The 24,717-nt window shown below is 39.9% G+C and overlaps 1 protein-coding gene across 3 annotated transcripts in view; it reads right to left on the bottom strand.

Annotated features, from left to right (window-relative positions):
* The window catches only part of Ralgapa2 (Ral GTPase activating protein catalytic subunit alpha 2), a 273,816-nt gene that overhangs the window by 78,134 nt on the left and 170,965 nt on the right, over positions 1–24,717 (bottom strand). For all 3 annotated transcript variants that reach the window (XM_041670313.1, XM_041670314.1, XM_041670315.1), the window contains 7 exons: positions 24,372–24,509; positions 23,142–23,325; positions 19,878–20,649; positions 18,343–18,414; positions 12,654–12,777; positions 11,570–11,725; positions 5,315–5,473 (listed from right to left, as the gene is read on the bottom strand). In XM_041670313.1, the coding sequence (XP_041526247.1) occupies positions 5,315–5,473; positions 11,570–11,725; positions 12,654–12,777; positions 18,343–18,414; positions 19,878–20,649; positions 23,142–23,325; positions 24,372–24,509 (1,605 nt within the window). The remainder of the gene's footprint in view (positions 1–5,314; positions 5,474–11,569; positions 11,726–12,653; positions 12,778–18,342; positions 18,415–19,877; positions 20,650–23,141; positions 23,326–24,371; positions 24,510–24,717) is intronic.

Here is a 24,717-nt window from a genome sequence, read left to right as displayed (position 1 = left end):
CAATGAGCCCTGGAGATCCTCTAACTCTGTCTCCCTCATCTTAGATCCTCAAGTTTATGTGACAGGCACTATCCTGACAAAAATAGCCTTTATTTTTTCCTACTGTTAGAAGAATTTAACATTTAACACAAGATTCTCTCAAAATGTCTTGTTTGGTTGAGGAAGTCTCTACTTTTGAAGGATCATTTCCACAGACACAGAATTCTGGGCAGTTTTTCTTTCATCAATCTAGTGCACAGCTCTCCTCTCTTCTTGTTGACATGGTTTCTGAACAGAAATCCTGTGTAGTGTTATTGTGTGTCTCTGTAGTTGTTTGTCTCCTGATGTCTTCCCTAAGACTTCCTGTTTGGTTTTTGGCTTATGTCCTGGTGTCCTTGGTACAAACTAAAAAAGCAGCCTCTGTACCACCTATCCTTTCACTCTGTTTCCTTTGCTCTGTGATACTCATTCCTACTGAAAAACTCTTTCAATCATTCCATCACATATTTACCGCCTGTTCCACATTGCTAGGCCCCGGTATCAAGGACAGACAGACAGACACACACACACACACACACACACACACACACACACACGAAAGAGACAAGTGGATTTCTGTGATACCTTGTCTCAAAAAAAATAAAAAGTTAACTGTTCTTCCTTATATGCCTATACTAAAGAAGAACATAGAAGAAAGAAAAACAAAACAAAACGAAAACCAAAGTATTAAATTTCTAATTTAGTCTAGCAAATATACTTCCCATGCAGTGGGCTATTTCCTTTCACAGTGGGGGCCAGCACAGTTCCAACACCCCCTTCCTTTGTCAGGCTAAAGAGCCAGCAGGTGTACACACATGCAGGACCTTATGAAGCCACTGAGAGGGCCTGGAGATGTCCTGTCTCCTGGGTCAAGTGCTCTTCCCACTGTGGTAGCTCAGGAGTAGAGAATGAGAGCTCGCTTCCTGGCACAAAGCCTGGACTGAAGTTGGTTATGTGGTGTACATTCAGCAAGGAAGGGTGATAAACCCACAAGGGAAGACAAATATGTCAAGGGCTAAGTAAGAAAGAGGAGAATGGTGCCAACTTCTAAGGAAAAGCAGTAGAAAAGGGGATCTCAAAAGCCAAATTCCTGTGAGGTAGGAGGTAAGTTAATAATGGTGCTGCTGTGGGTTTCTTCTGTCTGCATCAAGGCCCTTTTGTAAAATAAATGTTCTCTATTCTTTGGCACCTGCTTGTGAGTGACTCAATCTTTTACAAACTGGACAAAAGGGATAATGTAAATCCATATTACATAGGGAATTCCTCTAATTAGCAGCGCAGTGTATTAGTAAGAAAGTGTGAATTTAAAACGTCGACAAGCAGGTGCCTTTTTGCTACTTCTCATCACCACTTCTTTACTAAAATCAGTGTTAACAATACATAACCTAAACTGAACACACTGAAGCAATCCATTAATAAGTTAGTTTAAGAAAACCAGTTCTTTGGTATTTTCAATGATCTTTTTAAAGTAAATAATCTTAGTATTTTCCAAAGTTAATTTACTTCCTTGAGAATTTTCTAGAATATTTTAAAGTAAATGATAGAATCTCTGAAGAATTATTTGGCTGATATTAAGATAAATATTTAAGAAATTATAATATGAAATCAAGAGAAAATTTCAAAACCATGCAGCAAAGGCAAGCACACTCCCTGTATAATGGGGCAACTCCAGCAAGCTTAAAACACTTCTTCGCAAAAACACAGATGCCCAAACTGGACTCCTCGTACCCTTAGTGCTTAAATGCTCTTGTGACTTCCTGCACATCAGTCCTCTGCTGGCTCCAGACAGAGGTCCTGAGCTAGGTATCATCTGGAAGAGGGGTACATTCCTATACATCTGCATGCATACACGCATCTCCACCCCACACACCCATGAAGCCACAAGAGAACCAGATACCACTTCAACAGCACCCATGGACAGTCACGGAAACTTGAATGGCTGACTGATGAAAGTAGGCAAAAAATGTAAATCTGATAATCACATATTTCTTTTCTATGATCAAAATTTTATTGTGTCAATATTTATGGAGATGGGAATGGACTTATTTGGAAATCAACAATGAAATAATGCTGTAAAACACAGTTTTTTTTTTTAAAAAAAGAAAAAAGCAGAGGTTCAGTACGACGTTCATAAAGTGAGCAGACCCTCTCAGCCATGAGGGTTTTGTGCACTCAAAAAAGCACACCCATGCTTTTTCAATGTACCATTTTACAAATGCGGGGCATTATTAAGAGGGGGCGGATTCTGCCAGGCACATAATTTGTATATTTAAAGAGGGTGTATGGAATGAAAAAGAGAAATATGTTAAATTTCAAAGGACTTGGAAGTAATGCTGCCTGTGAGCTTGTATTACAAATAGCCCTACATTATTACATAGGCTATTAATGAGGCCAAGTGAATGAAAGTACAATTTGAATATGCATGACTCTATCCAATGAGCAGGACTTTTGTGTACAGATGAGTTTTTCCCCCCTCCAAAAAAGGATTAAAATTATTCTTAGAGAAGTATGGCTGCCTAGAAATGAGTAAAATAAATATATTTAAGCTAGAGTCACATTGTATTCATATGAAATATACAGGTGCTAAAAGACTGTTGCTGATTCCACCTATAATTTCTGAAACATTTGCTTAGTCTATCTTCTTACAGCAATATTCTTCAACCCAAGCAGTCGTGTTAGTATAATCTCTAAACAAAAATAATGATTTTGTTGGAGATGCCTAAAAGTAGCTAAGGTTAAGTAAACCTTTGAGTACAAAGTCTTCAGTTCCATAGTAAGAAGCACTAGTTAAAAGACTGGGGAATGGGTAAATTATTGCGCCAAATGGCTGAGAATTAATCTCTGCTGACTAGCTGTAATCTAACGAGGCGTCTGTGTCCCAGGGAGCCCGCAGCATGTCCCTGGCGGTATGTGCAGTGTGTCGAGTCTGCGTGGCACCCTTTGTCCTCGCTCACAGGCGGCCTTTCCCCTCATTGTCCATAATATCCTCATGCATCTGGGACGCGTGGAATGCATTCATACTAACAGACTTACCATTGTTTTCTCTCAGAAGCTTTGTTGAGCAAAGACTGCATCACGGTTACTGATAATTATATTGCTTAATTAATCAAGACAAAAAAATTTGCAAATCATTGCCTGGTTGCCAAGCAAGGAGATAAAAAATGACAACAATACAAGCTGAAGCAATATAACAAAAGTAACAGCTATCTGATCAGAAATTCTTATATAATGAAGCTATTAATGCTAAATCGGTTAATGTTAGCATTGCTCCAGGTGTCTCTACTTAGATGCAAACAAAAAGGCTAACATTATGGATATAAAAGGCCAAATGTTGCCATGGATTCTGTAACCTGATAGAGAGGACAGCCTTTTCATTTGATTAGGGAATGCAATTTAAATACCAGGGATTGAAGCCAAACAAACAGACTTTCCCTCCGAAAGCCTCTTGCATTCACCCTGGGGTCAGTGGTTGGTGAACAAAAGGTCAGCTACACTTGCCCTGGAAATGTCTGGATTAATTTTATTACATTGTAATGGTTTGTACTTTAAATGTAGGGATAATACTAAGTTTTCAGTTGCCCTATTATTCTCTTCTCCTCTTTAGGCTTTTTTGAGTTAAAATGTTAGGAAACTAATTTTTTCAATTCATCTTGTCAGAATTGATGACCAAGTTTATCTTACACATATTTTGTTGGAAAATTTAAAAAGTATATTAATGACTTTTTATGCTACTTGGAGAAATGCCATTTTCTGACACAGCACAGTGAAATGAAATGCTTTCTATGCTCTTCATTCACTTTGAAAATGAAGGGCATTTTAAGGACATTATGACATTTTAGAGGACCATCCTGAAAACGAACTAATGAAACTAGTTCTACACTACATACATATAAAAGACAAATTTTTAAAAGCAAAAAAAGGACTAAATCTATTGCTTCTCTAAGATTAAAATTATAACTTTAATTCTTATAAGTAATTTTCTTCATGGGCAAATGTAAATGCTAGCACTGAGCCATTTTCTTTCTTTTTTTTCTTGGTCACCTTCATATTTTATTCTTTCTTTTTTTCTGAGCCATTTTTTCTTACAGCACAAAACTGAAAACCTGACATTCACAGGGGTCTGACTCAGAGAAACACAAACATCTAATATGAATTCTGACCTCTTTCTATGAACAGAGAGAGAACTCCCCCTTTCATTAGGCCTTCCTAGATCGATAACGCCCACACAATGGAGAATTAACACATATGTTAAACTTAGAACTCTACTGATTTTATTTCTGTGATACTAACTATATAAGAAAACCTGATGGCAGCCCTAACAATCACATGGCAAACAGAGAAGCAGCCTTTACCCTGATGCCAGGCAATGTCTGGAGCTCTTTTACACTTGTTAGCACGTCCAATGTTCATAATATAACTTTAGGTTGCAAATCTGAATTAATACAACAATTCTCATGACTTTTTTTTTTAAAGTTTAAAAAAAGTTCTTAGAATAATGATGAGCTCCTTCAGGAAAATGATTTTGGGGTATAAATAAATATTATATTTAATATCAAGCTGAAAAGAACAGTCATTTTTTTTTCTTAAAGAGTAGATTATATGCTTAATATGTTTAATTTCAAACCTAAGAATACTCTTCCTAATGAATTAAAAGTAAAATAAGTCACTACACAAAGCAGTGTTAAAATACCAGTAAAGGCATGACAAGGATCGAAACTACAGCTGGTTAGTACACAGAACATAGACCATTGGATTGTTCCAGCCAGCCCTGTGATCAATACCAATTGACATGGCTGAATTGATTCTGTAGCAAGGTGCTTTGATTGCTAATACTCATCATGTTGGCTGTGCTTCAGGGCCCCAGTGTCTTTGTGGACATGTCCAAAATCCTTCAGGATTGACCTCACATCACCAGTCAGGGTTCAGTGACCAATGCCCATGCATTAGACAGGGCTGGACTCTAGACCCACGGTTATTCCCCAAATAACCATGTGATAATGCAGCTTCATAACTTATTATTAATAATGTGCCACAGTTAAAAAATTATGACATTCTTAAAATTATAACATTTCAAAGCATTAAAATTATTTAAAATCCCATACATTTTTCTAACATAATTTTCAAATAACACATGAAATTTTGTGTTTATGATTAGAGTTCTTTTGAGAATCACAGTTCACTGAAATTCCTATCTAGCATACACAGTTCTGACACTCGTAGGACATTTATCAGTTATTTTGAGGACATGAATCCAGTGGAAAATGTAGGAGTCAGGGCAACAATGGAGAAAGCATACCTCAGGTTTCTTTGTTATCGTGATAAAGAACATATGATTCTTCATTGGGTAAATAATGATCGAAACGTCTCCAAAGGCTGTTGGGATAATACCCCTGCGGTAGTCTCTGGAGTGTTCAGACCAGACGATGTGAACCTCGTCATTCCCCAGGTGACGGAGCTGCAATAGCAAATTGGCTCTTTATTAACCGAGGTGGTAACAACAGTTTATGAGGGGTTGTGGCTTATAAATTGAATTAGAAAACTTGGAGGCCAAAAGTATTTTAGTCCTAAATCAGGCTACTGCACTGATGCCTTAAGTGAGAATTCTAAAACGTACAGTTTCATGAAACTCCAGCCCATCTGCCAGGATGCACATTTGGTTCTAAGATCACACACAGAAGCCCAAGGGCACATTCCAGTGGGACGGAGGGGACCTCTCTGAGGTCTCCTTTTACACAGAATTCTATTTCTACATCAGTCCTACGCTACAGTGCTGAGAATGTTTCTCAGCAACTAAATGACATTCATTTTTTTATTTAGATATTACTTTAAATCTTTAAACCTCTTAATCCAGCGGGCTACTAAGAAATAACAACATAAGGTAAGACAAGCTACTCCAACACAAGAGTTGACAAAAGTGTGAGAACTGGTCTTGAGATAATTTTTTGAGAAAAAGAATATAAGAAATTATATTTTTAAGGAGATAAATAGATTTAATTTAAATTAAAACTTAAATTTGGTGGGAATACTAGCACCCAGCACTTAAAGATTTCCAAAATGTTCACATAAAATGTCATTTACCCTTCCCACTGATTTTATATAACTCCATCTTTATTATACAAGAAATACCTGCTCAGGAATGCTCTGTCAAGTACACAGAACATCATGGGAGAGAGGACCAGAGACTATGAGAACACACATACACACACACACACACACACACACTACACTAAAACCCATATAATTGAATTATAATAAATAAATAAAATCACACATACACACACACAAACAAATCTTATACTGTTATAAATAAATTTACAGTTTTGGGTTGGGCTGCATTCATAGCTATTTGGGACTGCAAGTTGAACATTCCTGATCTCAGCTTACATCAAAAGCTATTTTACTGCTATAGCTCAAGTAGTTTAGCTCACTTATTTTGACATTTTATAAATAAAGAGACTGACTATAAACTCCAAAAACCCAGACTCTTGGTGTCTCTGAGAAGGTTGTAGGAAGGTCTCTAGAGACCCTTACATGCTCTTCCAGAAGAAATCTTACTAGATACAAGAACATCACTGATCAACTGCCTGTGTGGCAACCCCACAAAGCTAATCTGGAGAAAGCTGCAAAGAAATCATTCAAGAAGGCCTAGAAGATAACTAAAGGGAAAACAGACCACAGTGGTGAAAACATTGGCCCAAACTGAAGTTCTGAAGCTGGAAAGACTGGCGGAACCAGGGACTTAGAAGCCTTGGGGGAATGAGGTTTCTGCCTTGCATCAGGGAATGTTATCCAGCAACAGAAGCAAGAATTCTTGCTCATGTAACAGATGGACGGTATAAGTGACCAAACTTAAAAGTACCTTAATAAAACTGAGATGTTATATTAGAGCATATGTCCTAGTCTTACCTTTAAAAATATAAAAAAAAATCATATTCTGGGATAGTGCGCATATTTGAAACATGTTAGTATGGACCTCATTTTCTTTAGAAACCATTTGATTATACAGGGAAACACCCACGGTAACCCAAGCACGGCCTCTTTTCTAGTCATCCAGTTACAAAGGCAGCTGCTTGTTGCAGTGCCTGTTTCTTTTTCACCCATGCCCTTCTGGAAGTGACTGTATCCATTAATTACTTAGAAAGAGACCTTTGTGCTATATGGAGTAAGGTATGGGATTCGACTGTGTCTGAATAGTGGCTCCAGAAAGGGAAGGCCCAGACTTCAGAGGCCCAGCACAAGTCATGATGATCCAGGACAACTGAATGGAGTCAACAACTTTGTAAATGCAAGCATAACCAGTGCATCTTTTTTCTTCTTCTCCTCACTCCATCATTACCCCGACACTAGTATTAAAGGCTCCCAGGGTAGCAGGCAGAAAAGGAAAAACCGTAGCTCAGCCAACCCAGCTCCAGCATAGAAGTTTTGTTGTTCTTTTCTTTTTAAGACACTGAACACTCATGGCTGAAGGTGTCCCTCTAGCCCACTTTTCCTTTTCGTTTGTTCTTTCTGCAGTACTGGGGGTTGAACCTAGAGCCTTAGTAGCTCTGCACTGCTACTCTCTGAGTTACATTCCAGCCATTCTTAGCTCAGATTTCTGCCTGTCTGCGTTTCCCATTTCTTACAGGGCTTCCAAAGACCTTGTGACACTGTTTTGCCACTTAGTCCTTTTGTAGTGACAGCATGAGCGCTAGGGTTGCTAACAAGATAAGATGGACAGGTTTCCATGGTAAATGTAGATCTAATTGAAACTTTGGGAGGAATTTTGGGCAATAGGAGCTAACAGTTAAGAAATGAGTTATTCTGGAGTTCAGCTTACAGCCCCTATCCTACAAAGAGAGCTGGCCCTATACTCTTGGTTAGGATGTTGGCAGAAGTGACTGAATGGAGACAACCCATTTACCAAATATCAACCTTGTTGCTACCACCCAATGCCACACCCAAAACCTATAGTCTCTCCTTTCATCCACAAGGGCAGAATAGACTCTGAATGATACACTGATTATTGAAATTTTGCAGTTACTCTACTCCTTTCTAAACTGTGTTATTCAATTACATATCCCCAGTAAACCCTTCCTAATTTTATTTGCAGCAGTATTTTGAGAAAACTCTAGCATGGGAGAGCAGTGCCACACTGATTGACCCTTCCTTCCAATGTGGCAATTCTGCAATTAAGGAAGAACTATTTTTGTAATATTCACCATTCTCAGAGCTGCTTTCAGTGTCAGGCACCTCAGACTTCTGGACATGTTACAGCTTAATTAACTAAACCACAAAACCAAGAGCTTAGGCCACAGGACCAATTGACTGATACATCTAGAACAAAGTACAAAAATTACACCTCTTGTGCCTATAAGAAGAGCCCAAGTATGTAAAACTGGTATAGACAAACTACACACATCAGAGTATATCAGAACATAATGGAATATTCTAGAAACGTAAAGTGGTACTCAATTCAAAGGGGATTTCAATTTCAATGTCACTTTATGAGTTTTACAGAACTCTGATTAGAGGCCCTTAAAAATGCACCCACAAGTTTGCATGGGGGCAAGTCAACTTGACAGGAGGCATGCGTCTTCAGGAGGAGATGAGGGCTAGAATAGGAGTTGCATTCATGTGGGCTTCTGCTTCCACAATGCAAGACTCCAGAGGCCTCAAGGCTTCTCTTCCCAGAACAAACAGGCTCTTGAGCCTCAAGAAATCAATCCCATGTCCTGCCATCCTTGGTCCTGACAGAGTTCTAAAGCTCCTCTGCCCGAGCTGTTCTGCCTGCTGCTGCCAGGCTACACGCCTGCACGCCACTGGTGACACCGGTCATGGTCCACACCTAATAGGCTGACCTCCTTTCCCGACTAATTGCATTACATCGCCAGCTGGCTCCAGAAGGAGTCGTCTGTTTGATTGAAGAATCTGGGCTCCTCAGTGGGCCCGGCTGCTACTTTTACTAAGTAACAGTCAAGCCTGACATCCCCATTGTTCAGCTGACAGTGTGCCCATCCTAAAATCTAAGTTTTATTTGTAAATTAACCAAGAAACTTCCTGCCAGAACAGAGCTGCCTGGAGACTGATAATGTGGGCCTTTCATCCCCTTCACTCGCGCTGTATCACTGCCAATTTGTTTTTCATGTGGCTGGCCAGCCTGAGGCTATAAAAGCCTTGTAAGACATAAGTGCAATTATAGTCCTGGAGTCAAATGAATTGGACAAATCCAATAGCACAGCTCTGTCCCCACTCTGCAAACCCCTACAGCAGTTAGATTAGCTGTGAAAAATCTAATCTAGCTAGAGCTAACAAATTTCTGCAGTGAAGGATCAAGAGTTCAGTATGGGGTTGCAACGGGATTGCAGAATTGAAAAAGTCCCCCCATGACAAGGGCAGAACAGAGCATGAATCACTTTAGAATTTTGCAGCTCATTTCTAAGCTGTTAGGGACAATTTAGTTAGAGTAAGTCAAGGAACCGGGGGCTGCCATTATGTGACTAATTTCCCTGCCTAACTAGGAGACATCCTGGTAAAGGGAGTTTATCGTTAATGATGCTAAATCTTAGCACTGCGCAAGGTTTCAGCTGCTGTTTGATTATTACAGTTGGGGTCAAGAACAAGCCTCGGGACATTATTTATAGCAGCATTATGTCAAGAAAACAGTATAAAAACAAACTTTAAAAAGCTTCTATATTTAAGAAATACTTCAAGACAGTTTAAATACAAATCTATCTTTAACACATAATTGTCAGTCACAAAAATATGCAATATGACAATATGCAGAGTATGAAGACTTTACAAGGTACCCACAATTAAAAAACAAAACAAAATATGCGAGTATAGCCCAACAACCCCAGATTCTGGAAGCTTCCAGATTCAGTGAGCTACCAGATAGCAGGGTTCTCCTTTCTATGAACACTGTAGTCATCAGAACCCAAGATGGCCAGGCAGCTCTGTCACACCTGTGAGAACCAGCACATGGCTTGTACTCCCACTAGCTGTGAGGTTCCCAGCCCAGGGAGGCCAGGGTAGTATGCAGGGCTATGTGGGTGAAAGGCTGCTGAGTTCCTGAATGCAAATTGTGCTTTGTGCATGTGAGACACTTGATCACTATGGAAATTGTCTGTGACCCGAGTTCTGATAATGTCTCCCATGCACTTTGTTCATCATGTATGCAGCCCAGACATCTGGGGCTACAGTGGTAAAAAGGCAAAACCAGAGACAAGAGAAATGAAGCAGATACAGTTGGGTCCATGAGCTAGTATCAATCATGTGGCTAATGGGGCAGAGAAAAAGAACCAATTACACCACTGGACGATGACAAGGGCGATGGCCAGAGAATGCCTACTAGGTATCACACTAAGCAGTTTTTCAAGCACCATCTCACTTGACTCAACAGTATGGTGCCATGACTCCATTTTCAGTCTTATTTAATACATGAAAAACTGAGGTACAAGCTGGTGGTGAGACGCACATTTGAGCCTAGATCTGTCTGGCCCTAGTTCCAACCATATAGCCAAACTGCCAGTGTACAGCCTCAGGCAGCACTTGAGGCACTGCCCTCAGTTCCTTACATTTGCACTGTTGTAGGAGAGCGGGTGTGAAGTGGGAATGTAGACTCTGTCACCTACTAGCCCACAGGGTCAGCATACATCACCATAGCTCTAGGATGCCCCTCTCACCTAGAAACCTACAGGAGTGGTTTCCTTACCAGACTACAGTTTTATCCCATTAATGAGTTCCTCAACAAAAAAATAGGGCCCCTCAAGTAAACACTCTGCAGGCTGGGGAGTTCCTCTGGGGGCATAAGGTTTTCCTTTGAACTTCAGCAGAAACCACCCATAGGGTGAAAGGTGATGAAGAACAAAGGAGAAGCAGCTAAGGTGGGACATCTGGGCAGCAACACACCTGCAGGTCACTTTGTCAAAATCTAGTAGCTTACTCTAGCAACACTGGGGGGTGGGGAGGATGCCTTCCCAGAGATTTCCCAGCACTTCTGTCATAAAGGCCACTATGTGCTGTGGCATTTGCCAATCTGAGGTAAAACTATTTTCTCTCAGGTAACTGACGTGGAGGAAGAGCCAAAGTAGCCACCCAGCAAACCCTTCTTCTGAATATATTTCCTTCTGATTTCAAATAAATACAATTTATACAAAATTAAAAATTTAAAGAAAGGAATGAAGAACAGCAAAAATGAAACTGGTCTGCCACCCTATTCACATGAAAACCACTATGAAAATTTAAGGACTGTCTGTTCCAGCAGGACAGTGCTTGCGGCTTTGGTCCCCAGCATGTGCAGGAGGACATACAGACATAAACCCAAACCACCAAAAAACTCCTCAGCCCTCCCCTTGATTTTTGGGGTACATTTCTCCTTCAGTTCAGGGTTTAAGGTGTTGCTAAGTTGACCTTTTAGATCCAACACAACTATGGCTGGAGGAAGAGTGACCCTGACTTTGAGGCCTGGGGAAAGCAGCCTCAGTGTGTGCTCAGGCTTGGTCACCATCCAAACCCAGAGAGCCCCGACTGCACATGAGTGCAGGGAGCTGCTGTCCCCAAGGAGCTGCCTTACCTTTTTGGTGAGTGAATCATCTGAATCTGATGGCATCCGAGTGGAAACGTGGAAAATGACTTCCACAGTTGAGGTAGCATAGTAAGGGGCTGTCTGTCCTGTGCTGCCGTTGCGCTGAAGACCACCCATGAACCCACAGTGGGTTGAGAGATCCACCTGATGAAGGTCACAGAGCAAAAGGCGAGGGTCAGATGGGAGCTATTCTATTCATTAGGCAGGAATGAGTTGAAAACATAAACTGTTTTCATTTTAATATATTTCCTTCTGAATACAAATAAATATAATTTATATAAAATTAAAAATTTAAAGAAAGAAATGAAGAACAGCAAAAATGAAACTGGTCTGCAACCCTATTCACATGAAAACCACTATGAAAATTTAAGGACTGTCTGTCCCAGCAGGACAGTGCTTGCCTGGCACGTGCAAGGCCTGGTTTTGGTTCCCAGCATGTGCTGGAGCATATACAGACACAAAACCCAAACCACCAAAAACCCCTCAGCCCTCCCCTTGACCTTCAGTGTACATTTCTCTAATTTCTCCCCCTCATGTCTAGGGTATGTCCATGTCTGCATGTGTCTGCATGTGGGGGCTTGTAACACTTTCAGCAGTTACCTGCAACCACAAATAGTACTGTGTTTGTTCTCTCTACATAGACCTAAGATAAAGAGACACCGTCAAGTGTTTTCAATAAGTGAAGAGGTTAAGGTGCAGTGGAATACATTTGAAAGAGACACTACATTCGTGTAACTCTTATTACATCATGCTGTTAGATTTGTTCTCTTTTTTAGTTGTGGCCACATTTGTCTACTTTTGCCATAAACTGCCACCCATGGCTAGCTCAGCCCATGTGACTATTTAGTTCTGATGCAAAGCAAATGAAAAGCTATTAAGAAGAAGCATAAGTCCACAGATAGATAGACTACTGAAAATAAGCCAAAAGATTTTAAATTTTAAGGTCAATACATTCTTCAGGAACTCTATGCATACTACATCTGAATGTAAAAATACACCTAAGAACATACACAACTCAGGTCTGTTTTACATACTGATAGTCAGCAACCACACAATGAATGAAGTTAATTACCTCCCATCCAAGACCAGCAACAAAGTCTTCATAGGCTTGGCTTCCTCTTTCATTGGCTAAGATGGAACACTTGTCTTCTTGACCTTCAGCAATGTAAAACACTGCTATCTTGTGTGTCTCACGGCTATAAATGTTCAAATTTAAAGGAGTTAGAATTAATAATTATATGTATATGTATGTACGCTTATATTACTGTTATTGCCAGCATGATTCCTAATGGCCCTCACAAGGGGTCAGTCACTATTTGAAGGTGACTGCAGAGGTGGTTGAAAGGAGACAAAGGTTAATGAAGCAGGAGACCACAACTCAGACATAGAGACACAAAAACAGCAGATATCAGAGCTCATCATCCACCAGGTTCTTCCCATATTGGTAAAGAACAGTAGCTTCTAAAGCAATGGTTCTCAACCTGTGGGTCATGATCCCTCTGGGATCAAATGACCCTTTCATAGGTGTTGCATATCAGATATCCTGCATATTAGATATTTACAGTCCGATTCATAACAGTAGCAAAATTACAGTTATGAAGTAGCAACAAAATAGTTTTACGGTGGGGGGGGGTCACCACAACATGAGAAACTGTATTAAAGAATCACAGCATTAGAAAGGTTGAGAACCACTGTTCTAAAGCATTTCCAGTAGACACGTATCATAACTAGGTATCTACCTACATTTCATTTGCTCTACTTTGACGAAAGGATACGGGTAGTTTCAAGACAGGAGCAATGAGACATGCTAAGACTTTATGAGAATGGCAACATTATTTGGGTATTTTCTTTGTGAAAGGATGTGTTCTATTCTGAGGGCACCGAATGTACTGGACAGTTCTTCTGGGAAGATTGTTTTGGAGATATAATCTCTTCTTTTGCTTGCTCCATGATAGACTGGTGGCAGTTTCCTGTTAAATCATATAAACATAATATGCACTTTGAAGAAAGGAGACCTGTTTGTTCATCTTTCTTTTTTTCTTCACGTCCAGTATAATAATTGATGCATAGTACAGGCTCAGCTAAGTCTCTGTTAAACTGACCAGATATTAGTCAGTATATCTGAATATGTAATTGCCAGTTTCTACAAATGATATGGTAAAGTATCAAAATAACTGATGCTCTATCAAGCAATTTGGTGATGGTTTGGAGATAAAAGCTCAGCTGTTGTACAGATGAAGGAAGCTTAATAAAGAACCACTCACTGGACAGCACCTTTGTCCATGAGCTTTATTCTGTCATAGCTTCAGTGGTAACAGAAGTACATCTCCACTTCTGGGCAGCCCCACCCTTCTCACATTTGCATTACATCATGAAAAACTGCATAGGAAAAAGCATCAAGTGCTTCAACAATACGGAAATGTTTCTATTGTCTAATTGCTTAATATCTCAACACTGTAATATGATTAGACATTCAAATTGGTAGATCTGGACTCCATATTTTAACAAATCCTCAAATATTTCCTTCTTCATGGTTATTTTTCTTCTTATTAAACAGGCTAATTGAAGCTCAACTAAAAAGTTACATAAATCACAGGAGGAGGAACATTTTCTCCTATTTATTCGCTATCTAGTCATCCCCCCCATCACTCTCATGGAATAAATATATGTGAAGAAGAATCAGAAAATACAGAAAGAGCAGAAAGATTGGCTAATCACAGGAGGTGTAATAATCTGGCACCTTAGATGATGGTAGCAGACATCCTAACCTTTATCTAAAAGGCTGTTTCAGAAAGAACAAAAGCACAGTCACTTGATTTCTTCCTGAAACCCTCTCTCTACATACGTAAACGTCCTTAGCATTCAAATTTTCTCTGTTCTATAAACTTGCCATACAAAAAAAACAACCTCAGGCTTATCTGAAATACATCAGTGTTTTATCCTTAAAGCCCAGGATTTTTCCATCCTGGGTCCTTGAGTGCTCATTTACTCGGTGTAGGAGCACAGAGGGCTAAGCTCAAATGAAGGACTGACTGATGTGGGTGTGAGGAAAGGTGACCTTTAGTTGTAAACATTCATCAAATTTCACATCCTCCAAAATATTAGCACTGCAGAGAGTCTGCTAAGATGCAGACACTGTGCCTGGCCTTATTAGTGCCAGGCTTTTGAAATGGTAATTACAACATCAACAGCACTTCATATCTACAAGCTGCACAACCAGTACATGAAGGAGCAGGTAATTCAGGAACACACATACATAAAATCAACAACACGCTTTCCTCAGTAGAATGAATTTTTTTTTCTTATTAGGAACAGACCAGAATAGTTCCATTTTCTTGTGTTGTCAGGTTTTAAAAACCAAACAAAGGAAAACATGTCTTTACCATTTCCTTCACTACACAGTGGCAAGAAAGACCACAGTGATTTTGTATGTCCAGCCATCACACATAGTATAAAGAACCTAGCTGCAAGACTATTTTTTTCTCAAAACATGCGAAGAACGCACTGTTCCCGCACAACAGTGCTATAAATATAAATATAAATTGATACCGGGAGTAAATAGAAAGGTCCTGAAAGTTGAAGGACAATGTTTGCTTAGCATCAGACCAATCTATAGCACAGGCTAGATTTCTCATAGGTAAAAAGCCGCCAGACTTAGTTCAGGTTTTTAAAAGGCAATCTTGAAAAATGCCCTTTCCCATAAAATGAACTGATGTGCATTTAGAGGCTAAGACAACCTAAGTCCAAGAGTTAGGGTTTTAAGTGAAGGTTAATCAAAGGGCAGAAGACTGCCAATCAGCTACCCAAAGCCATATTTTACTGCAACAGCACCCCAGGGAGCTAATTCAACTGCACCTCATGCAACTAGAGTGCATTAACATTCAACAAATTGGCTACAATTACAAGATACCAGTGCATTCACTTAGCACTGGAGAAGCAGGGAATAATTCAGCATATGCTGGAAAGCTGGGCTCGGGGTCCAAATGAATGTTTGTTTAACATCGAAAGATGAGAGTGAGTGAAACAAGTGCCTGAGCCCTGCAGAAATCCCACATGGAATTTCCAGAGGGCCCAGTCTCTGTCCTGGAGAAAGCAAGGAGAGAAAGACTGAACAGAGAAATGGCAGGGTCTAAAGCACTTTTAAACATTTTTGAAATTCAAATTAAGTTTTCCTTGAATCAAGAAATGAAAACATTTAAAGTACCAATGGAGTTGCAGGATCTGCCCCAAGGATGTAATTCTTTCTTCAGTTACAACCACAAATGAGTCATTTAAACTTGCATATTTTCTTTTCTTTGGATTTTATTTCTTGATACTAAAATGCTTACCACTCGCAGAGCACTAGTGTTACCAGGAGGTAAGCACCTCACATCAGCCTTCTGCAGGTGGAGTCAGGCTCACTACAGCCACCCAGGCACATTCCCGATACTCAGAAAACATAAAAGTACATACTTCAACATTGTATGGCTCTAAGAATCCATGAGTGACAAAAAAGATACATGAGAGAGTAGAATAAAAAAACTGTAGCCTTATGATTCCTGCATAATGACCCATATAAATTAATGTATCTTATTCTAAATGCTTCTCAAGGAGCGAAAGGATATATAACTATAAGTAAGCTTACTATGATTCTATCCGCTGAGTCCTTGGAGAGAGACCAGGAAGGAGACACACTTGGTAGGCAGAGAGAGAAGCAAGTTAACAAAGATAATGCATGTCTAAGATGGTCAGCTTCTTCCTCAACCTCCTAACTTGAGACAAAAGCCTGGCAGCTGCCTCCCATCAGGCCCATTACTGATGGGCTGGCTCAACAAGTTCAAGGTTGGATCAGGACATGCCACACAACAGTTGTGGACCAATCAACCATCCTGTCTACCTTCAAATTCCCAGCCCTAAAGTAGGGAAGAAAACTCGAGGCTTTAAAACCCCAAGACCTCAAGAAGATACTGGGTTTTCAGCTTCCATGTGCACCCTCTATTTTGCAGGGTCTTTTTCTCTGTGCATTCTCTGTGTGTTTGGTGCACGTGTGTGTTTCCTTACCTCCAATGAATGGTTTTCTTCAACTGCTGATTTTTGTCTGCAGTGCTTGAGATTTCTCTGCTAACCCCTGTTGTGCTTCAGATTTTTCCTGCTTTTTTAATTCTTTAACTAACAGAGAAAATGAACCAATCAAGACCCCTAGATTGTGTCATTTGTGTTGTGACAAAGATATTTCTTCATTAAGTCCTCTTAAAGGTAAGTGTGTGTGTTTGTGTATGTGCGCATGCACACATGTGCATGCAAACATATGCTTTTCCAATCTCAGGTGGAGTTTACTAGTTGCTATTGTCATACCTAGGTTCAAGAATTAAAACCACCGACAAAATATCACAATTATAAACCTGATATGCAAATAATAGTGACACAAGTCAAGCATTTACTTACGAATAAACAATAAAACCACAAGAAATCCACTTGAACACAAATGATGGTGAAATTCATGCTTAGAAAACAGCATGGCACTGACACAAAAACATGCAGGTTGATGGATGAGAACCCAAAATAAACCCATTTAGTTGCAACCATTTAATTTTTGACAATGATGCCAAACACACACAAGGGAGAAAAAAACAGTCTATTTAATATGTAGAAAAATGAAATTAGATCCCCATCTCTCACCCTATAAAAAAATTAATTCAGGATGGACTAAAGACTACATTTTAGATTGAAGTTGCCAATAGTTCAAGACAAAAGAATAGACAGGGATTTTCTAATAGCAGAGGAAATAATTCCAAGAACTACTAGCAAATGGGATTATACAAAATCAAAAGGTTTTTGCACAGTGAGGGAAAAAAAATCACCACCCTAAAGAGAGAGCTACAGAATGAGAAAAAACAAACTTTTACAGCTGAAGTCATACAGGGTCTAAAAAAAAGAATATGTAAAGAACTATTAAACATCAAGTCCCAAATCAACAAATAGTTTAATCAACAGGGTAGTTCTTAAAAGAAGAAATCCAATTGGCCTCTAAATAAGTTAAGTATCTTTAGATGCAGAAATATCAATTAAAACTGCCTTAAGATTCTACCTCACCTTGGTCACAATGGCTATCATCAAGAAAATAAATGCAGGGTAAGATGTCAGGGTTGGGGGTGACTTATTCATTGTTGGTGGGAATATACAGTACAGCCACTGTAGAAATCACTTCAAAATGGTCACCTTTAAACACAAATACATATAAACAACAACAAGTAGACTCAGTAGGTTGCATGCATACATGTATGTATACACACACACACACACACGAAAGAAAAATGTAGTGAATAAAATACTGTGAGAAGAACTTGATCTGAGAACACACACACACACACACTCACGTGCATGCGTGCACACACACGTACACACACACCAGGAACAATGAATGAAAAAGGGGTCATAAAGTTAAAAGAGAACAAGATATGGGAGGTTTTTGTTTTTATATTAAAGAAAGCCTACTATCCCAGCTACTTGGAGGCTGAGGCAGGAGGATTACATGTTCAAAGTCCACCTGGGCTACCAGAGTATGTTGAAGATCAGACTGGGAAACTTAGAAGAGTCACTGTCTCAAAAACAAAACAAAACAAAATAAAATGCCAATGTTTAGTCAAGTCAACATCAGCAGATCCTGGGCTACAGAAATATTCTGGGTGTCTCTGTAGGTACCTTCTTCCCTGAAACCATATTTGATACTATGAGCTCACAAAGACAGACAGGGAAAGATATTTTAGTATACTTTCACATACCACTGACGTGAATCCAGATTCTTTAGCTCTCGCAATAATTTTGAATTTTTCTTCAACAAATGAAAATTCTTTCTACAAAGAAAAAAAAAAGTATGGAAGAAGAGATCCATGTGACCATAGACCAGCTTCGCTACTTTCTAACCCAATAACAAACATAGCCATTATGGTAATTTGAATAGGAATGGCCCCCATAGGCTCATAGGGAATGGCACTATGAAGAGGTGTGTCCTTGTTGGGGTAGGTGTGGGCTTGTTGAAGCAAGTGTGTAACTGGGGGTGGGCTTTGAAGTTTAGAAGCTCAAGCCAGGCCCAGTGTCTCTCATTTCCTGCTGCCTGAGGATCTAGATGTAGGACTCTCAGCTACCTCTCCAGCACCATGTCTACTTGTGGGCCATCATGCTTCCCATTATGACAACAATGGACTAAAACCTCTGAACCTGTAAGCCAGCTCGAATTAAATGCTTTCCTTTATAAGAGTTGCCATGGCCATGGTCTCTCTTCACAGAATAGTAATTGTAACTAAGACGGCCATCATCCATCCATCTAATATCTCATTCACTGAAAAACTGTGGTAGATAATGTAGTTTGAATGAGACATTTGAAATGGGTTTCCCAGTAGGTGGGCTTGTTTAGGTAAGTTTAGGAGATGTGGCCTTGCTGGAGGAAGTATGCCACTGGGAGCAGATATTGAGATTTCAAAAGTCAAGTGACATTAGATATGTGTTCTCAGCTGTTGTTCAGCTGTCATGTCTGCCACCTGCTGTTCCTGCCATTATGGACCCTAAGCATCTGGAACCATATGCCCAAAATAAACTCTTTCTTTTATAAGATGTCTTGCTCATAGTGTTTTATCACAGCAAAAGAAAAGTAACTAATTCACAAGTCTTCAAAATGAGCTCCAATATCCTTGAGTATGGAGAGACATTAACAATTGCACTAGAACCCATTGCCTTTTAGTGACACTGGAAAGCTCTTCAGTCAGCAGGATGTCCCTTGTGTGCGTGTGCTTGTGTCTATTCTCAATGTCAGCTCTGGGAATCTTTTCCCTATCCTATCTTCAAAACTCCACTTCACGATCAGGTTCAGCTCAACCCCACTCTCTTCTCTGAGGTCTCAGCACCGTCCACACTGCCCATTGGATCAAACTGCTCCTCTTGGCTTCCTGTGCCACTCTGTCCTTTGTCTGAGGTGCATCCAGTTCACACCCTCATCAATCCTGTGGCTAGACAGTGGCTCACTCACCTTTGCAGTCCATTTGTATCTTGTATAAAATGGAAATAGTAGTGGTCAGGGTCACAGGAAGCAAAACAATGCTTCATGTGCTTTCAAAGGACTGACAGGCATTTGGGACTCAAACTGTATACCAGTATAGTACATTCAGTTTTATTTTTAGCTCTAATCCAGTAGCTAAAAATAATCTGTAAATATTGAAATCTGATTAAAAAAAAACTTCTATTTCTTATTTTTTAACTTCAAACTGATATAAAGAAGAACCCTCACATAGCAATAATGATAGAACATTCAGAGCACTGTTACCTTCTGTCCCAGGAATTCATTCCCAGGTCATCAAGCAACAACCTGCAGAAATAAAAGGGTCCTCGCGGCTCCACTGGGGAGGGCTGCCTTTGGCTGGTGACCTTCACTGCAGAATTAGAGTTACACCTCTGAACATACTCATCTTCCTGTATGCTCTGGCGCAGGATGACCTCAATGATTTCCTTCTCTTGGTCACAGTTCATCCCACATGGGGGTGGGGAAGGCTCATTTAGATTGAGTTGTGATGGTAAAAGGCATTCAGGGCTTGTATGGCCAATGCTTTCAAGTAATTTATCAAGCGCGTCATCTCCCTCCTCACTGTGAGACAAATCTTTCTGAGGTCCGCACGTGTGTTGATGCCAACCAGAAACTGGAAATGAGGGATTCCTTCCACTGGGTGCCAAGCAGCCTTCCAGAGGTCCATATAAAACCTTGCCATCCCAAGAGTACTTGCCTGAGATATCCCTCACAATGACTCTTACATCTGAAAGGGAAGCCCCTGAAGTCCCTCCATCTGGTCCTTCTGCAGGTGTCTGAAGGTAGGAGATAAGGGTGCTATCATTAAATACGAAGAGCTGCAGGTTTGGGCTCCTGAACACCTCCGAGGATAGCTCAGCACCTTCCACGTGGGCATTGTCATGGTTCTCACTGACCAGGCTGTGCAGCATGGCAGGGCCCCCACTCAGTGGATAGTGGCCTAGGTGGTTCACTAGGTGGGCCATCACCATTCGTGCGGTAAGGGGGATCAATTCCACACTTCTTCTCTTCTTCTCTGTGAACAGCAGGAAGAAAATGTGAGCAGATAGTGGGGCCACCATGAGATTTCTGTCAATAGTTTCAATGTTTGATTCTGATTTTTTGGCTAGTTTGTTTTGGGAGAAAGGGTGTCACTGTGTAGCATTGGCTGGCCTGGAACTCATAGAGATCCACTTGCCTCTGCTGGGATTAAAAATGATTAAACATTACATCTAGCTGAATGTTCGATTTTTAGCTGTAAGACTGGTTTTTTTTTTCATTTTGACACTAATTCTACTTAAATTATTAAATTAAGAAGATAACTGAAACAGACTGCTAAAGGACCAACTTACATGAAGCTGTCACTCTGAAAGGGACTTTAAAAAGTCTGCAGATAAAGAAATGAGCAGAAGAGAAGCATCCCCATGTTAAACAGTTAAAGGTTCGGGGGCTGAGATGAGGGTAAAAACCAGGTTGGAGGGGCAGTTGGGACCAGAGAGTTGGCTGGAGAGGCTACTGCGGCACCCCTCTGTTGGGTGAAGGAAGACCTAAGAAGGACATTAATAAACCTCAGGGCCATGTTTAAAGATTGGAAGAAATTTGTTTAATAATCATTGTGACAATTTATGTTTTGTTATTAGGGCACTTAAAATATTTAAGAGAATTTGTCATATTCATAAATCATGGAGGCACTTAGGAGAACTTAACTAAATTTGTGTTTGATGATTTAGTATCCATGAGCAACTGATTTATAAAACTTAAACAGTATGTGAAACTCTGAGCATAGCCTGAGCAGCAGGGCTTTACAGAAGGAGGTGGAGTGGAAAGGCAGACACACTAAGGTTGTAGCTAGAAAGGGAAATGAGTGCGTCAGGCTGAGGGTAGTTGAGGAAATTTCAATGTGCCAAATGCATCAAACGGGATGCATCAATTTGATAACAAGTGAAAATGAAAGTTTTAAAATTTTATGGAAAAGGTCTAAATATTTAAATTAAGGTTTATAATTTGAGCAAAGAGTATTAGGCTTCTAAAATAACAATGTAAACAATCAAATATTAGCACATAAATCAACATTAATATATAACTTTATAATAAATATACAACTATAAAAATAAATATACAATACCTTTAGTGTTAGACATTACCCAACCAGTTTACATATAACATATTGTTTTATTCTATATAAAAACCCTAGAAAGAAAGAAATCTCTGAAATTTGGGAAATTCTGAGCAATGAGTGAGAACAAGATCACCTTGATTTTTTTGGATTTCTTATCAATTTTTTCTATGTACATGAAATCTATTCTGAATAGTGGAAAATAAAGTGTCACACAAGTGGTCATTTATGTCTTTTCCTAAACTTCAATTTTTTTCCCACAACCTGAGAGAAATATATATAAGAGTTCTACACTACAAAGAAATTTAATGCTCCAGCTATGAAATGTTACTGCCCCAGAGACCCACATGAAACCAGCTGGGAGTTCACAGTTCATAATGTGAAACACGCCGTTGTCATGACAGCAGGACAGGCATAAAACTAACGATAAAGGTACAAGATGACAAAGGCCAAGCAGACAATATCAGTTGGAAAACCAACTTCCCTCTGCTTTTGCTCACAGAGGCTGTGCTTTTGGTTTGTATTTTGTGAAGATTTGAATTCTACAATGGGAGAATGTCTTCAAGCTGTATCAAACTATGGCATGATGACACTTCGAATAAAACCCCAAATGGGTCTGGTACTGAGGTCAGGAAAAGGAGCATCTGTGGACCACTGGCCTCTCCTCCTGCCACACTTCAGCTAAGTTCACTTTTTTTTTTGTTCACTAAGAACTAAAGATGATCGGGATTCAACTAGTGACAAAGTCAGCTCAGGGCTTCCACTAACTATTAAAAAGGAAAGGATCCCAAGTATCTTCTTGCCCCTAAATTCCTAGAGGAAATACAAAGCTTTACCTTTCACCTCCTGACGCCCCGCTTCCTTCTATTTTAAGTAGTTATTAACACTGATCAATCTGAGCACAGACTTGTCTGCCACAGAAACACATCCCAAGTGGGATAAGAAAGCTCCCAGCTTTCTTCATGAGGGACTTCTGCTCTGGAATACTCTATGAGCTCCTTCCAAGCCTGTCCTCCCTGCTCTGTCTAGCTTAATTCTTCCCTATGGGCAGTCCTAAAGATGCTATTAGCCCAGTGTCATACTGTCTCCCCCAACAGATGTAAAACTTCTTGGGGATAGAAAAACGAGCCTGTTTTTTTTTTTTTTTTTGCATTCCAAAGGTATGAGACAAGAGTTTTCAGAAATACAAAACCATTTAAATAAGGATGGATGAAAAAGTCAGTGGGAGAAACAACAGGAAAAAAGAAGAAACTGGGAAGGTTTGCCATCAGAGACCCTATAAGCTGGGTCTTCAACAAGCAGATTTTAAAAAAAAACAAAAAAAAAAAAAACAAACCCAAAACACAAGAACAGACCAGACTACAATCTTATCTCTTATGCTCATAAAATTGTATTTTTGTAGACATACGCACCATCTTCCACAGTGAGCAGGTTCCCCAGGTCTGCTGATGAGTGGTACTGGACTGGCTCGGAGTTCCTCACATTTGCCAGAGGCAGGAAGGGGTCATAATCCGTGGATGACAAGTCAGCCAAGGTCAAAGTGTAGTGACTTTGCTGTGTGTATGTGCTTGAGCCACAGACACAGCAGTGCAGAACCTGAGGACAGACAGGAATGGCACTCAGTATGCCACCACCTCCTGACCCCTGACAAACTATTCAGCCCCCACAGTGCTTGAGAGATAGGACTCCCACTTAGGAACATGCCAAAATATGTTTGGTTTTTTTTTCCATTCTCAAATATTTTTTTGCTACAAGCAAGTCAGTAACAATACCTACAATCTCAGGGCAAATGGAAAACACAAGTACAAAGGTTCTGTTCCTGTATGATTGCACACAACTCAGTCTATCATCCTCCAAAGGCAACATAGGTGGAAGGAATCGGCCCAAGAGATGAAAGGCAGCTGTGGGAAGGCCCTCATGGTAGAGGGCAAGGTGACCACAACCTGAGTTTAAATCAGTACAACACATGAACCCACGAATTATATGGGGTAATTTAATACAATTTTGAAAGCATAATAAATAAAAGAAAATTGAATACAGATTTTAAAGTCTCTCAATTCTCACAAAGTGAGATTTCTTAACTCCTGTCCTAAGGATTTTTTTCCCCTTTGTGTTCTTTCAGTTTTGTTTTGGTCCTGATTTTGAGGCAGGGTTTCAATATGTAGCTTAGGCTGCCTTGAACTCAAGACAATCCTTTTGCCCCCATGCTCCCAACCACTGGGATTACAAGTATGCAACACCACACCTGCCTCTTTAAGGCAAAGAGATTACTAGAAGCATTATGTTTTTTCCCTTACTCTGATAAGCAGATCTTTAGATGCTGCAGACCCTCCTTTAATATAAACAATCCATTTTGAAATGAAGTAGGCAGAAATCATGTGCCATGAAGACTGGGAGCATTCCGATCAAACAGCAGGTGTTTAAAGATGACGGTCATGTGAAATGTATGCACCGCCACCTTGGCAACTACTGGCTTCCTACAATTGTATCTATTCTGTTTATTCATTAATTATTCATTTCTTTTCAAATACTTAACCTTCCACAGGTCCTTTTCAGAAGGTACAAATACATAAATGATAACATTTTGGTAATTTTTAATCTGTAGGTTCACTGTATGTGCCCAGGGCTTAGAGGAGACTCACCCTGTATATATAATCCAATAAGGGAGCCCGGGGTGGGTGCAGCTCCTCCAGAACCGCCGTGGACACAGGGTGGAGAAGGGCATTCACAGGCAGAGCCATGCACCAGTCCAAGAGGCAGAGGAGCAAGGACACAATAAACTAGAAAGAGAAACATATCCAGAATCTCACTTTATGGCCCTTAGGACCCATGGCATGTAAAAATAAACAAAATTGTCCCTGCTCAATATTCAATGGACACACAAATGCAGGGTAAGTAAGTAAACAAAAATGGCTTTCATAGGAAAAACGTAAAAGCAAACATATAATATAGTAAATGACACCATCATTTGTAATATTAGTTATCATT

Source organism: Microtus oregoni, unplaced genomic scaffold, assembly GCF_018167655.1.
Source record: "Microtus oregoni isolate MIOR12 unplaced genomic scaffold, Mior012 000020F_ref0000438, whole genome shotgun sequence".
In the NCBI taxonomy this organism is placed as follows: domain Eukaryota; kingdom Metazoa; phylum Chordata; class Mammalia; order Rodentia; family Cricetidae; genus Microtus; species Microtus oregoni.
Note: the sequence above shows the minus strand (reverse complement) of the source record. Positions and strands in the feature narration are given on the sequence as shown.